The sequence below is a fragment of the Acanthaster planci genome, unplaced genomic scaffold (assembly GCF_054643075.1).
Source record: "Acanthaster planci isolate LZ-2023a unplaced genomic scaffold, COTS_SCS Contig1, whole genome shotgun sequence".
NCBI lineage: Eukaryota > Metazoa > Echinodermata > Asteroidea > Valvatida > Acanthasteridae > Acanthaster > Acanthaster planci.
The window spans coordinates 769,473-782,934 of record NW_028257625.1 but is presented as its reverse complement, the minus strand read 5'-3'; the positions used below and the strand labels follow the sequence as shown (position 1 = coordinate 782,934).

General features: G+C 43.3%; 1 protein-coding gene across 1 annotated transcript; it reads right to left on the bottom strand.

Annotated features, from left to right (window-relative positions):
* Positions 1–408: 408 nt before the first annotated feature.
* Positions 409–12,523, bottom strand: LOC110986274 (stromelysin-2-like). Its single transcript, XM_022248022.2, has 8 exons — positions 12,162–12,523; positions 7,032–7,318; positions 6,279–6,556; positions 5,640–5,798; positions 4,990–5,147; positions 4,243–4,384; positions 3,663–3,923; positions 409–1,829 (listed from the first exon to the last, which is right to left on the bottom strand). Exons 1-8 carry the CDS (start codon positions 12,261–12,263, stop codon positions 1,609–1,611), a joined length of 1,608 nt encoding a protein of 535 aa, XP_022103714.1. The 5' UTR covers positions 12,264–12,523; the 3' UTR covers positions 409–1,608.
* Positions 12,524–13,462: the final 939 nt, after the last annotated feature.

Sequence of the window (13,462 nt, the reverse complement as noted above, 5' to 3'; positions counted from 1 at the left end):
TGTCCCCCCGACGGTTCATGGAGCTGTTCATACCTAGTTGGCATGAAAGAATAGGAATGTAAAAAAATGACCAAAAATCGAGGTTAAAGAAAACAAGGACCTAAAAAATAACATTGGTCGTCGGTGTGGGTTATGAGTTATGGTAGTAATCTATTTTTTCCGCTTCATAATTCCGCATCAGGGGATATAATGAAGACTTCCGCCATTATTTTTGAAAGAAGTAGCCAACAGTCGGTCAGCTCATGGACGCCCTGATTTTTGTTTTGTGTCCACTAAATCTAACAATGCCACGTTGTAATAATAATTATGCAATGTCGTGAATAACATTACCAGAGCTTAATCATCGATCATTGCGGGGAATGGGATCAAATCACTCGTTTACAGCATTCGTACAAAAGTCTGTGACTGTTACGTTCCCAGTACCTTTATTTCTAAAAAGACACGCAAAATGGACATAGAGCAGTGACAAACATTATACTGTATTTACAAACTCTACTTATTTTATAAATCGAGTCATCGTTACTATGTATCACGCATCAAGTTCCAAGTCAAGTCACCATGCATCCATTCACTGGATAGCGACTGAGGCATGGCCATCAGCCCTTTGTCACTGTTGGTGCGGTAAACTATAAGGCTGTGTTCGTATCAACCACGGCTACGGCTACGACTCGAATTAACACACGTTCCTACGGTAAGTAGTTGAAACCCGCTGTAGCCATGGCTCCCTTAGGCACGCGGATTATTTCTATTTCTATAGCTTTAGCCGTCACGTTCGTTCTTGGCCGAACCAGTTGTCTGAGTTTTGACTTCACTGGTGATCCTGACGTGTGGATTGATGGCAACTCAGGTGAAACTGTTCTAGAACGGACTTGGTTATAATTATGGCGGGAAATAATCCCGCTCTCCCCTGCAGTTTTTAAGATAAATACCGTCCACGCGATTAGATAAAAAAATACTTCTGTCCTCGCCCGCGAAGACTCTGTCACCATTATTTACATTTAAAGGTAAAACAGTGTATTCGTTTGTTTTAAGACATTGTAAAATTCACTTTACACGTTTATGTTTTGCAACATTATGCTTTACTTGCCATGTTTGTCGTATAATATTTAACATGTGAATCAAGGATTCACAAATAAGCTTTGCAGAGAAAGAAATATTGAAATTTTGTTCAAGAAAAGCAACGAATGTACCTTTTAACAAATTGCTTTTCAGTTCCTTCAATATGTTATTTGATCTTCATAGTTAAACATCATAAATATAAATATTTATATATAAACTTCAGCATCTTTCCTGATGTCATCTCATGCATCAGCTAATTCACAACATGCTGAAACCCATACACTTTCGTCCTGCGAATAGCTTTTTCCACGGAAAGATCAATGAAATAATTAAAAATAAAACCCAACAATGTAAGGAAGATCCACGATCAATTAAAAATTACAGTCATCATCGTGTACTGTAATTTTTTAAACTTTTCTTTAACCTAAGCGACTATGGAGGCGCAGCATAATAATGTCGCAGGCTTAAAATAGACGAGGTTGTTCGTAAACCTCGTACCAGACATCGCTTGAGTGTTTTTTTTGTTAGTTTGTTTGTTTTTTTGAGAAGTCATGTCAAAAATATGAGCGCTGTCAACGCCGACAAGAGGTAGACCCAGAGTTCCAAAGCTGTCCTGGCGGCGCCACTAGGCGCGGGATCGGTGGGGGTGAACACCGTGTCCTCCGAACAGCCCAGGAAGTCCACCGTGAACCACCCAGGCTCCGCTTCAGTCGTCCTGCTGCCGTCGCTGAACCGCCAGTACCGGTTCCCCTGAATGAGGTAGGAGTCGCCTGCAGAAGAAGCACAACATGTCACGGACCATGAGCACATCATTTGTTTTCGTAAACACAAATCCCCTAGCTGCGTGATTTTTTTCAGTATCAGGATTGCTTGTGTTTGAGTACAAAGGCACTGTGGAATTTCCCCTTGAGGCCCATGTCGGACACACTTTGTCGTATAGCATGCTAACAATGAAAACTACTGCAACTTGTCAAGCCGGCGTAACCCAACACCGGATGTAGGTGTTCGCCTCTTTTAAGGACGTATGTAAACTCATAATGAAATCGAAGATTAAGACCTTTTCCGGGCTATGTAAATAGCCGTGGAAAGAGCTACCCAAGGACCTTATCATCGATGCTGTCCTCTTTGGTTTCAATTTAGGTGACATGTCAAAATCGTCGGCTCAAAAGCCATTTTGCGAGTTAAATTTGAATAAAATCTGGTACACCGAGTTATTTGATTGCACAGAAACGTAACAATTTTAATTCCACTGACTAAAGATACTGTCGCTATACCTTGTGATTAGGGGCAAGCTTTTGCATAGCGACCACCATCTCTGGAATGGACTGGTTCCTTTGTGACCTTCTTATCTATGAGAACAGTGTATTGTTGCGAGGTGTCTCTTATGTAACTAAGCAAAAGCTTGCCCGAATCACGAGGTATAGCAACAGTATCTGTAGTGTGGAGAATTCAAATTATGTTCACGTGAATTTAAAGAACTCAGTGTACCAGATTTTATTCAAATTTAATTTGCAAAAGGGTTATTCTACGGAGCTGCTTATACGGTTTCGCGCCCAATGAGATTGCCATGCCGTTTGCCATGCTTACTGCTTGCGGTCTTTACGAAATACATGGAACATCTGTGAGTGTAAACCTGTGTGCTTAGCGACGTCGTTAAAATGTGGGTGGTGTATTGTACTCTTTGGAAATATACAATCAGTCGCTGGCTGTCACAGCCGGCCAACCTGTTGCACACGTTTGCCAATAACGAGGTTTCCCCATAGAGTTCAAGCATGGAGTTATTAAGCACATGGTTCAAGATACTAGACTTAACCGAAGATAGCGCTGGCCGTGAAACGGGTTCGTGGACACGAGTGCGTTCGATTACAACGAGATATAAAGGCCATTGAAAATGATGAGAAGCCAGAACGGAGTCCTAGGGGAAACGTGTCTGGTTCACAGATGACAGGTCAATGCTGATCTCTTGAGGTAAGTCAATGACTACGACGCTGTCAAGGTCGTGCCTATGATTAACGCATACGTACAAATAGGACCTACACAAATGAAGACGTTGCTTGCATTGTTTTCTTGTTGCTGTTATTACTGAGCGAGAGAATGTCTGATCCCACAGTCCAGATTCCGCTGTAGGCAGGCAACGTTTTTCATCGAAAATGCGGATGAACTTAATGTTGCCTGTAAGCAGATATTTTGCTATGGTTCGCATGAGGGTGAATTGAAAGGCTGTAAAAGAGCACAACCTCTTACGCCTTGTTAATTGCCTTCCGTATATCAGCAATGGTGACAGTAGGTCTTAAGGCGATTATGTGCTCGAAATGCCATGCACTGTGGATAGCCTGCTGCACATTTTGATTCATTTAGACTGTCTGACTTAGAGCATCAGAGGGCGCAATCCATGTTTTGCAGGGGACGTGATGGAAACCTGTCTTTGCCGAGGGCCCAAGGCCATATCTGAACGCTTTGGCTGCGGCTGATGAAAATAAAACACGTGCGCCTATGGAAGCCTCTGGCTGGCAGTTCAAGCCAGTTCCCATATGGATATGTTTTACTCCAAGACACGGCCTTTTAATTGGGACACGACTTCATGATGATATCAGTGTACTTACCGTCGAGATTGAAAGCCGCATCCACGCTATCGGGTCCCCCGACCCACTCGTCCGCGATCGATTTAGGGTAGCCAGCCTCCATCTGCCCCTCCATGCCGTCAAATCGCCAGCAGAGGGCGTCCTTGAAGAAGTAGGTCTTGGCCTCCCTCCTGAGCGACAGAACCGCATCAACGTCAGACAGCTCGCCGCCTGTCAATTGGCCAACATGCTGGGGGAAGCCCTGCTTCATGTTCAGCCCGTTAAACTCCCAGAATCTGGACCCTGTCCATGGCATGATCGATGACAATATCTTTGTTATCAAACAGGTATGCGCAAATCAAACCTATTAAAACTGCTTTAGGCTAAATTCGATCACCAACCATTCGCCAACTAGCAGTAAATTTTGCCTGGTGCCCACAAATTTTGGCATAGATTAAGGGAAATGGACCAACCATTATTTTGTTAAACCTTGCCTTATGGTTAAACATGGATGCATGCTAGGCTTTAAGTGTGTGTTAATCACAAACTGTGTAAAAAAAGGATGCATAATGAAACATGAATATACTAGTACTGAAAAGAAAGGTCGACTCGTGGAATTCACCTTTAACGAAAACTATTGTCCCATCGAGTTTTTCGAAAACAGCGTCAGCATGAGAGGGCGCACTCCCCCAAAACCGGCTCGTGGGCATCGGGTAACCAGTGAGCGGGGTACCACTGTTGGACAATCGCCACATTTTCTCTTCCTGTAGATAGAATAAAAATGGTACACGGTTGATTGATTTAATACCACTCACAGGTTTTGGTAAATATTTGAGAGTTTTTATGAGCGTTCCAATTTTTTTTCAATAGAAAAAAAGGGACCGTCTCCAAAAAGGATCTTCCATTTTTATTTTGAGTTCTGTTTTTTGTTTTTTTGAAGGGGGTGCATTTCAAAGCCCTCATAAGTCTGCGACATGGACTCGTTTAACACTTCTACATGCTTTGTACAAATGTACAAATTTGTACAAATATATACAAATTTCCATTCAGGTCTGAACCTGGAGGAAAGCTACACCATTATAGGGTTAAGTGCACAGTTTTCGATATTTTTCCAACATAAACTGCTCCAAGCTGCTACTGCATACTATTTACACCCTCTCTGCAGTATTATGGATGCCCCAACTATGGGTCATTAAAGTCTGTGTCAAATGACTGAAAAAAATTACAGAAACAAGAAAACATGAACGCAGCAAAAATCCCCCAAATTGGGTAAATTTTGAGTACGTGTGATCGTTCGATTACTGAAAGCATACATCCGCGATTTTCTCATTATGAAAATATAGTGATCGCGAGAATCGGTATTGCTGACCTTAAAGATGAAGACTTCGCGACGGATGTCAGACACCGCAGAGAAACCTCCGGTACAGGTGGGTGAGATGGTCGGTTCGGGCTCCACCGGGGGTTGGGTCGGCACCGGAGGGTCTGTCGGCCGGGGCTGTGGGCGGGTAGGGGGTCGCGGATTTCCTCCTGATGAATAAAAGACACAAATTTCTTGAATTTGAAATATCTGCCCGAGTTGAACATTGTATCTCGCGTGTGGAGATAAACACATCGGCTCATTCGGCGAAACTTGGGTCCCGCCAACGTGCCAACGTGCCGGTCGAAGAAACCCGCTCAAATCAGTGCGACAGTAAATTTAGACGAGGAAGGTTTCCAACAAAACTTGGAACCTTATTGTCACAAGTAATGAAACAGCAGCCTTTGGTTTCTTGTATCGACACCGAAAATATTCATTGCTTCATTTTGATGACCGTTTTTATAATTTTGTACCTGTTCAAGAGCAAACTCTACAACAGGGTTGAAAAATTGCTTTCAAATTTGGTCTAAGCGTATGCTTCGGGTTTCATGCACTCGTGGGAGGCAAATACTTGACGATGCTGCACATGTTTATATAACCAGCAAAAGACCTCACAATTACTGTTTGATACAATTTGAAATTTCGGTTGTAGATGCCCTCACCGTACAAACTCTGGACTCCCGCGATGTCGTCAGAGTGCAGCCGGAAATTGGGGTCGTAGCCTTGGTAGTAGGGCGCCATCAAGGCTCCCTGCACGTCCGAGTGGCCCAAGCCGAGAGAGTGGCCAAGTTCGTGGGCAGCCACGGTGAACAGGTTGGTGCCTGCGCGGACAAAGGGAAAGGTAAGTTTCAGTATCACTGGAGTCTTGTTTTGTGCCGGTTTATTGTGAGCTTTGTGATGTGGGGGGGGGGAGGAGAAAGGTTTGGCGCTATTTGCTGGGGAAGTTCGAGCAACGACCGTAGTTAACCACAGTTGAACTAAATGCCAACTCAACAATGGGTGGTTGAATAGTGCGCCTCCAAGAGTTTGCAACGCGTTGGCCTATCACAGTGCGCGAAATCTGTTGACCCAATACGCGTTCGAAGTGGTCGGCAAATTTTCGTTGTGATTGGCCAACGCGTTGCAAACTCTTGGAGGCACACTATTAGCTAGTCTAGTCGACTATCCGGAAGCCGTCCCTGGGGTTTTGTTTTTTCAATTACATGTACACTGTCTAAACAACAACACTTATTTACAACACACTGAATATAAAATGAGCACACTTGTCAGAGTTCGAGAGAGCGAGAGAGTTCGTACGATACCTTGGTACGTGCCAAACGTGAACGACTCGTCTTCGTCGAAGTGCGCGTCACCGCCGATGCCGGTCCCGGGAAAGAAGGCGTGCGCAAGCGTGCCCCCGCTCCCGTCGAAGGAGTAGCTGTCGCCGTGTTCGCGGCTGGCGAACTTGATGTGGATGTCTGGGTTGCCGCCCTGTATCTCGCGGAACCTGAGGGGGGTGACGTCACTCCACACTTTCAGGGCTCGCTCAATGGAGTCGCGGACCTGATTCCGTGATAAGTCCGGTGTGTAGTTGTCAAAGCTGCAGATTAATGCCGAGTTAATTTCGAACAATTTTATTTAACACTTGAAAGGAACCCCATTTTGTCAACTGGATCATGACACATATTGTTTTTGCTGATAAGTGTTTCTTCAAATAGTGTAGCACAGGTCGGTACTGAGAACCAGGCTCTTGAACCACCAGCCAGCTTTGGTTCAAGTGAAGCATTTCTCTTCGCTTAAGTCTAACCTAGATAGAGTTTTCATCCTTTTCACTCTTCCTAATGTTGTTTTGGCGGAATTTTTAGAACTTTGTAACATTTTGATACTTGTCCATTCAGTTCCAGTAAATGTTATGCCTATTCAATAGCAGATTTACATACAGTACAGAAAGATGTGAACCAGTTCAACAATAAGGCTTCGAAATCATAGTTTTTCTCACTTTTTATGACTAGACTGTGAAGAATGTGAGCTTCATACTCAATTGGGACGGGGTGCAATGTTAATATAATACTTACGAATATGTTAGGTCGTATTTCTCCCACCGGATGCCCTGCGTGAGGTACCGCTTGGCTCGCCCGCCCCAGCTGGTCCCGAACCAGCGGCCTCGGCCCCGCGGAATGTCCGGTAGGCCGCAACGGGGCTTGCCCATCATCTCCGCTGTGGCCTCGTCGATCTGGCCGGTCATGCGTAGGCCGAAGAACCGCTGCATCAACATGATGGACTGGCGGACCTCGATCTCCGAGATCAGCTCGGCGGCGTTGGGATCAGGCTCGTCCATATACCCATACTTCTGGAGATAATTCTTGGAGAAAGAAACAAGACCAGAATAATAGACTTTTACAGAAGCGTTCACTACAAAAATCGGTGCATTGAGGTATCAACAGTGGCATCGCTTTCTAAGTATTCATTTTGAGATACCACGCGCGTGATACTAATTCAACGGCGTATTTTCCCGTGTGCTACTTTTGAAGGGCTGTAAAAATGCCAATAACCTCGACCCGGGTAGATTACCAGAACTGACTGATCGAAACGTTGATCTGGATCTTACAAGCTGTGATAACGGGGATATATGTTCGCGTATATATATAAAAAGGAACGTTGTCTCTTAATTTCAAAATTGATACGTATTGAAAGACGGATTCATTGGCATTCGTGGGACACCAGTTTTGCCATTTATAGAGGATGTTTTTGTGGGTTTGAAGGATATCATTCCCAAAAACAAATGTTTCGCTTGTTTGTGTTTTATTTTGTTTTTAACTTTCTGGCTATGAAGTTTGTCAGACTTGAGTACGGGTGTTTCTCAATAGCACACCTTCAAGAGTTTGAAACGCCATGGCCAATCACAATGAGGGAAATCTGTCGACTCAGCGCGCGTTTGGAAAGAGTCGACAGATTTCGTGCGTTGTGATTGGCCAACGCGTTGCAAACTTTTGGAGGTGCGCTCATTGTGGGTAGCCCGTATTATCCACCAACGGTGTATAATAAGTCAAACGGGTTCCAAATTTTGAATTGGTGGCGTCCATTACCGTGCAAGTTTTAATTTAAAAAAAGAAGAAAAACTTTTTCGATTTTCATTCCAATATAATCGGGACCTTTCAACAAAGCATGGATAAACGCGTGCTGATATACAGAACAACCTTAGCCATATGAACTGGGTCAAAGGTCACCGGGTCCATTTCCCTTGTATCTGGGAGTTGCATCCAAAGTAATGACATATTTGACGTTAAAAAAAATGTAAGGCTGCACCACAGGCAGCTTAGAAAATATTCGCTGGTGTGTCATTCGGGTCACAATTTCCGGCTGATTGTCTGACAGCTATTATCTTCAAGCCCATGTCTCGGACTGTTCACGAACCGGAAACCCAAACTGGTACCCGGTACAAGCCATTGTATAACATCAGGGCCAGGTTGCGAACCGGAGCTTTTGTCGTCGAAAGGTCGGTAGGTCGGTCTGCCAAAAGATGCGACCTCTGACCGGGTCGTCTTTGTTTTAGTTGAACAATGGAAAAAATCGTGTTTTGTGGCTTCCTGCTCTTGAGACGAGCGGTCGGGTTGAAACGAGGGACACTGAAAAATCAGGGTTGTCGATTTCCCCGTGAACCGGGATGAAATATGGGAGCATAAATATTATTTTGGAAACCCTGTAAAGACATCTCTCTTCTCCACAGTCGCATTTTTGCCTGCCAGTGCCAAGGAAATTATGGCACCCGTCAGTGCCACAGCAAAAGAATAATCTACGAAATCTTTGAAAGATCGCACGCAGTTCTTGGAACCCTATATAACAAAAAGTAGGGCCTGCTACTAAGTATTGAATGAAAGTTTAACCCTCTTTAAAAGCCAAGCGGCAAATGTGTACAAGCTTCGAGGCGAAAAGTGACTCTAACCAAGGGTGATATTTCTGCAAACTTTGGCCGCCCGTGCGAATAGTAGGCAATGCGAAAGGAACTCATATTGACAGCCCATGGAAACAGTTGTGTGCAGTCCCTGTTTCCTCCAAGGTCATTTTGACCACTTTCTGAAATAAATGTTACTTGTACAGTGAAATCCTTATAAAGATAGATTTGAATCTGAGACCTCTGGAACACCGTACCAGTGCAGCACTGGTACGATGTTCCATAGGTCGCAGGTTCAAATCCCGCTCCAGTCAATTTCTTTGTTCACCTTTATAATAATTTATAAGCACCTAGTCAGTTTCCCTATATAGTTTCTTTCATAAACAGTGAAATAATGAGAGAATAGAAATATGTATATATTATACCTAGGTATAATATATACCTAGGATGAGTACTCCTGAAATTTGGTAGACGTTTCACCCGAATCGACCAACAATTTAGGTTATCTGATATTCGCTGTAGGTAAAAAAACTGGCAGACATTTTATTGCACTGTTTTTCATTTGTCATAACTAGACTTTACACGTTGCACAATTTTTTTCAGTACTCAGTTTACAGCTTTTTCAGCACCAAATTTCAAGCTTAGCTCCATCATGACTAAAAGAGCATTAGAATAGCGTAATATCAACATGACGTTAAATAAGATTAACTTTTGAAAAGGGACTGTTATAGTGTTTGCAGACAGTCATAGCTCCAATACCGGAAAACCGGGGGGGGCAGCATGTCAAACATTTTAAGTGTTTTTCTTGGCTGTCGGCTGCTGTCAGGGTCTCTGGTTTCCTGGTCGGTTAGGTTAGCCATTCGCTCAATGATCGATGGACAAATATGGAAAGAGGGGCCCAAAGTGGAAACGTCCCCCCACCTCCCGTTGCGACCATCCGCCCCGAGTTGAAGTGGTCCAAAAGAGACAGGCTCGTTCACGCACCCAGCGCACGCGCAAAGACCGTAGGGTGCAAATCCTGATGTGGAACAAAAAGCCCTTTATGCTACATTCTATGATTCAAACAAAAATTGGTTGCGTGTACTCAGCACGTGCCGCACTGAATACGTATTATGTGCCAGCAGGCGGTGAGTTCACATTAAAGGACCGCCCCGGCTTTGTAACTATGGAGACACTATTGTTTGAACATTTTCGAGAACCGAAAGGGCGTCACATTATTGTCGTGATGATGAGGTTTTGAAATGACTTGTGCTTATCAAAAAAAAAATGGTTTGGGCGAGGTGGTAATTGAGGTAGTTTCGAAGTCTGTATAATAGCTTTTTATAGTACTTGTCTTAATTTCTCTCACAACAAAATTTCTAAGGAAGCCGGTTGCGTTCGCTCGTCATTTTTATCCCAAGGAAACTTTGCGGTTTTCTCACTTTAAACAATGGATTCGCACGGACCTGTCGATGGGGAAATGTATACCACAGATGGAAACCTATGCCATTTCTCTGCACACCGAAAAAGCGTGTCGAAGCCGAATTTTCACAATAATCTGCAACACTCTTTTTGACGTTTTAAAGAAAAGTACGCTGCTTCAAAATGCTTAATAAATTTTGTCAAGTTTGGCAGCTGTTAAAATTTTGCCCTGTTTTCACAACAAGTGACTCATTCCCCATTCTTGAATAAATATCCAAAGCAACTTGCCACGCCAGCCCAGAGTCATTTGAACATTTCCAAGAAAGTCTCAATTCACGTTTTAAGCTTTGAATCTTAAATCACCACCCCAAACAGTACAACCGAATGTGCTAACCATGAACATGGTTCATTCCAGAGTGCAGGCGACTCCAACCATGTTATTCTAAATAGGCTTGCGTCATGTTCACCGTTGGTTAAATTCAAACGAACGGGAAGCCTCGTGAACAAGCAAGGAAATCCGCTTTGCATTCTGTGTTTTTCTTACAAGTATTGTGCAAACATGAATTGTTGCCATAGTTGGGGAAACGTCAGATTAGGTTAGTCACCATTTTTGTTCGGTTGATTGACTGATAAGAAGTGATTTATGCTAATTCCAACTGAACTGGTTCCATGTTCCTTTCTGATGCTCGGTGTGTTTCCAACTATGTGTATGGCAACATGTGTCTGCCATGATTAAAATGATCCTTGAAAGGAAATAGGGAGCACACAGGTATTCTTCTGAGCGCGATCGATACAGGATATAATATATTAAGTTACAATCTGAAAAACATGAAAAGTGAGCTTCAACAACAGTCAACAACAGTCCTTAATCCTCCGATTTCAATATGACTTTTACATACACCCTATGGAGTTAAGGGTTAGATTGACATCTTCTAGAGAGTTGGTGTGCAATCTGATGTCTTTCTTTGCACAGATGTGCGTCATCAAAAAAGTTGGAATCGATTGTGCATCGTCATTATGCTTGAGCAATAAAAACTTGTGTAATTCATTCTTTTATTTCTTTGCCATCACACCGAAATATCAAAGAACACACCCTTAATGAAATCAAGACCTTACTTTGAACGACATGAATTCGAATAATATGATACGATCACATTGTTACTCGAATGAATTGATCGTATTATAAAAGCAGCTTTGTGATAAGAAAACCCAGGAGTCTTCTGGCCAAGAGACGAAAAATCTGATTTGAAATTCACGTACTTTCCCAAGAATCTTTCTCAAAGTCTATATGCCTTTGAGAAAGATTCTGCTAAGATCGAAACGTCAGGCCCTCTATATTTTGAGATTTGTATTTTAGGTCATTGTAGTCAGCAAGCAGTTTATTACATATCTTTGGAATATTTATGATTACTGTCTTATCATTTGTCGTACTACCATCATTCAACACCATTCTTTCGTGTTGGAATGGAATATGAATTTACAGAACAGCATAGTCAGGGTACCGTTTGTCAATTGAAAAATTAGAATTTTGTTCCGTTTACAATAAATAACAAAATTAGACGGCAAAGACACTTTCATTGGAAATAATTTTGTTACACCATGCATTCACTGCTATTCTCAACTTTCGCCGTTCCGATTTGGCATGTACAAATCCATATGCCGTACGGATTTTGTTCCTGTCGGTGTCGATTTTGCTCTGAAATTGCCCAAGCAATTCGCCTCTTCGCACTTCCTTGGCCTCGCTATTGTCGATGAAACTCTCGCGCAAAAGATGTTTCACGAATTCCCTTTGCGTTCAGAATTACCATGTGATACTTGTGAGTATTATGTTACATTCGTAGCAATTGAACTGCGCGTAATGCAACGTGCAGCATTGACATGAACACAGTATATGGACTTGTCTATAACTTACCACACCGCTCATGAGGTGCTGTACCTCAGACGATTGCGCGAAGAAAACGGCCTTTAGCGAGACTACGAGAACCAGCAACGGCAACATTGATAGGAGAGCCATGGTCGGGCAGTGTTTCTCGATGTACACAGGCAGACTGAGATGCTGAGATTTCAGAAATTATTTTGAAATGAGGCAAGAAATGAACGTGGTGTCACAACAGCTGCGACGGCTTTATGCTGTGACTGTGAGTCCGTGCTGTGTTGGCGAATTACAAAGTCATGTGGAACCAGGAAATGTACACAGCCTGGTGGAAAACTCTCCCTTTGTAGCCTCGCAACCAGGCCTGACGGTTTGCTGTGGAATCAATAAATGACATTTCGGTTTTGATCTCCTTGATTTTATTATGTGCCGTGCATGACAAGAGGAACCTTGGTCTTTGGCACCGGAAACCTCGTCACCACTATTTTGTCAGGAAGTGCCCTGCCAGGGTCACATAGGCCTACTGCATTATCTCTCCATTTTAGGTGCCACCGAACAATACGCGCGAACAGTTGGAAGCAAGTTTTTTTTCCGCGAAGGTCGGGACCGGGTTTCGTGCGGTCGGTCGTGGTGTCCGTCCTCTTTCCACTGATTGGCGTCACGTGATTCTGAGATGTGACTGAAAAGTCCGAGCTACGTCACACTCGAAACGTAACGGCCTGCAGTCTCCTCTTTTGGGTATGAATTGAGTAATTTTCGAAAATTAGGCAGACGAGCGCTCACGATATATTCACGAACACAATTGGTCATTGTCATCACCATGGAGACAGAGATCGTAATGTTCCCCCAAGTGTCAGACGAAGCTTCATAATTGTTGTCTTAATTGTCTTAGTCGACGTCGTCGCTGTCATTGTCGTTGCTTTTGTTCTTGTTTATATGAGGACGGGCTGTGGTTGTGAAAGCTGGTATTTTGTCAATGAGCAAACTCTATAGTGCAAAATGTATGCACGGGCAAAATGTATACACGTTGTATGAGGACGGGCTGTGGTTGTGAAAGCTGGTATTTTGTCAATGAGCAAACTCTATAGTGCAAAATGTATACACGGGCAATTCCCTTGGTAACAGACTGGCATAAATATTGGAAGGGATTTTCACAGTGTATACTGGTCAATCAGGCGTTAGTACCGGTACCGGCAGGACAAACTCTAGTGCGGTTTCTTCGTTGGAAGTGTCCCTCGGTCATAGAGATTTCTTTTCAAATCATGATTTTTCAAGGATCAGGTGAGACTGTATGTTGTCAAGGTAACAGACTGACACCTTTGCAACCTCCCTGTTTGAGG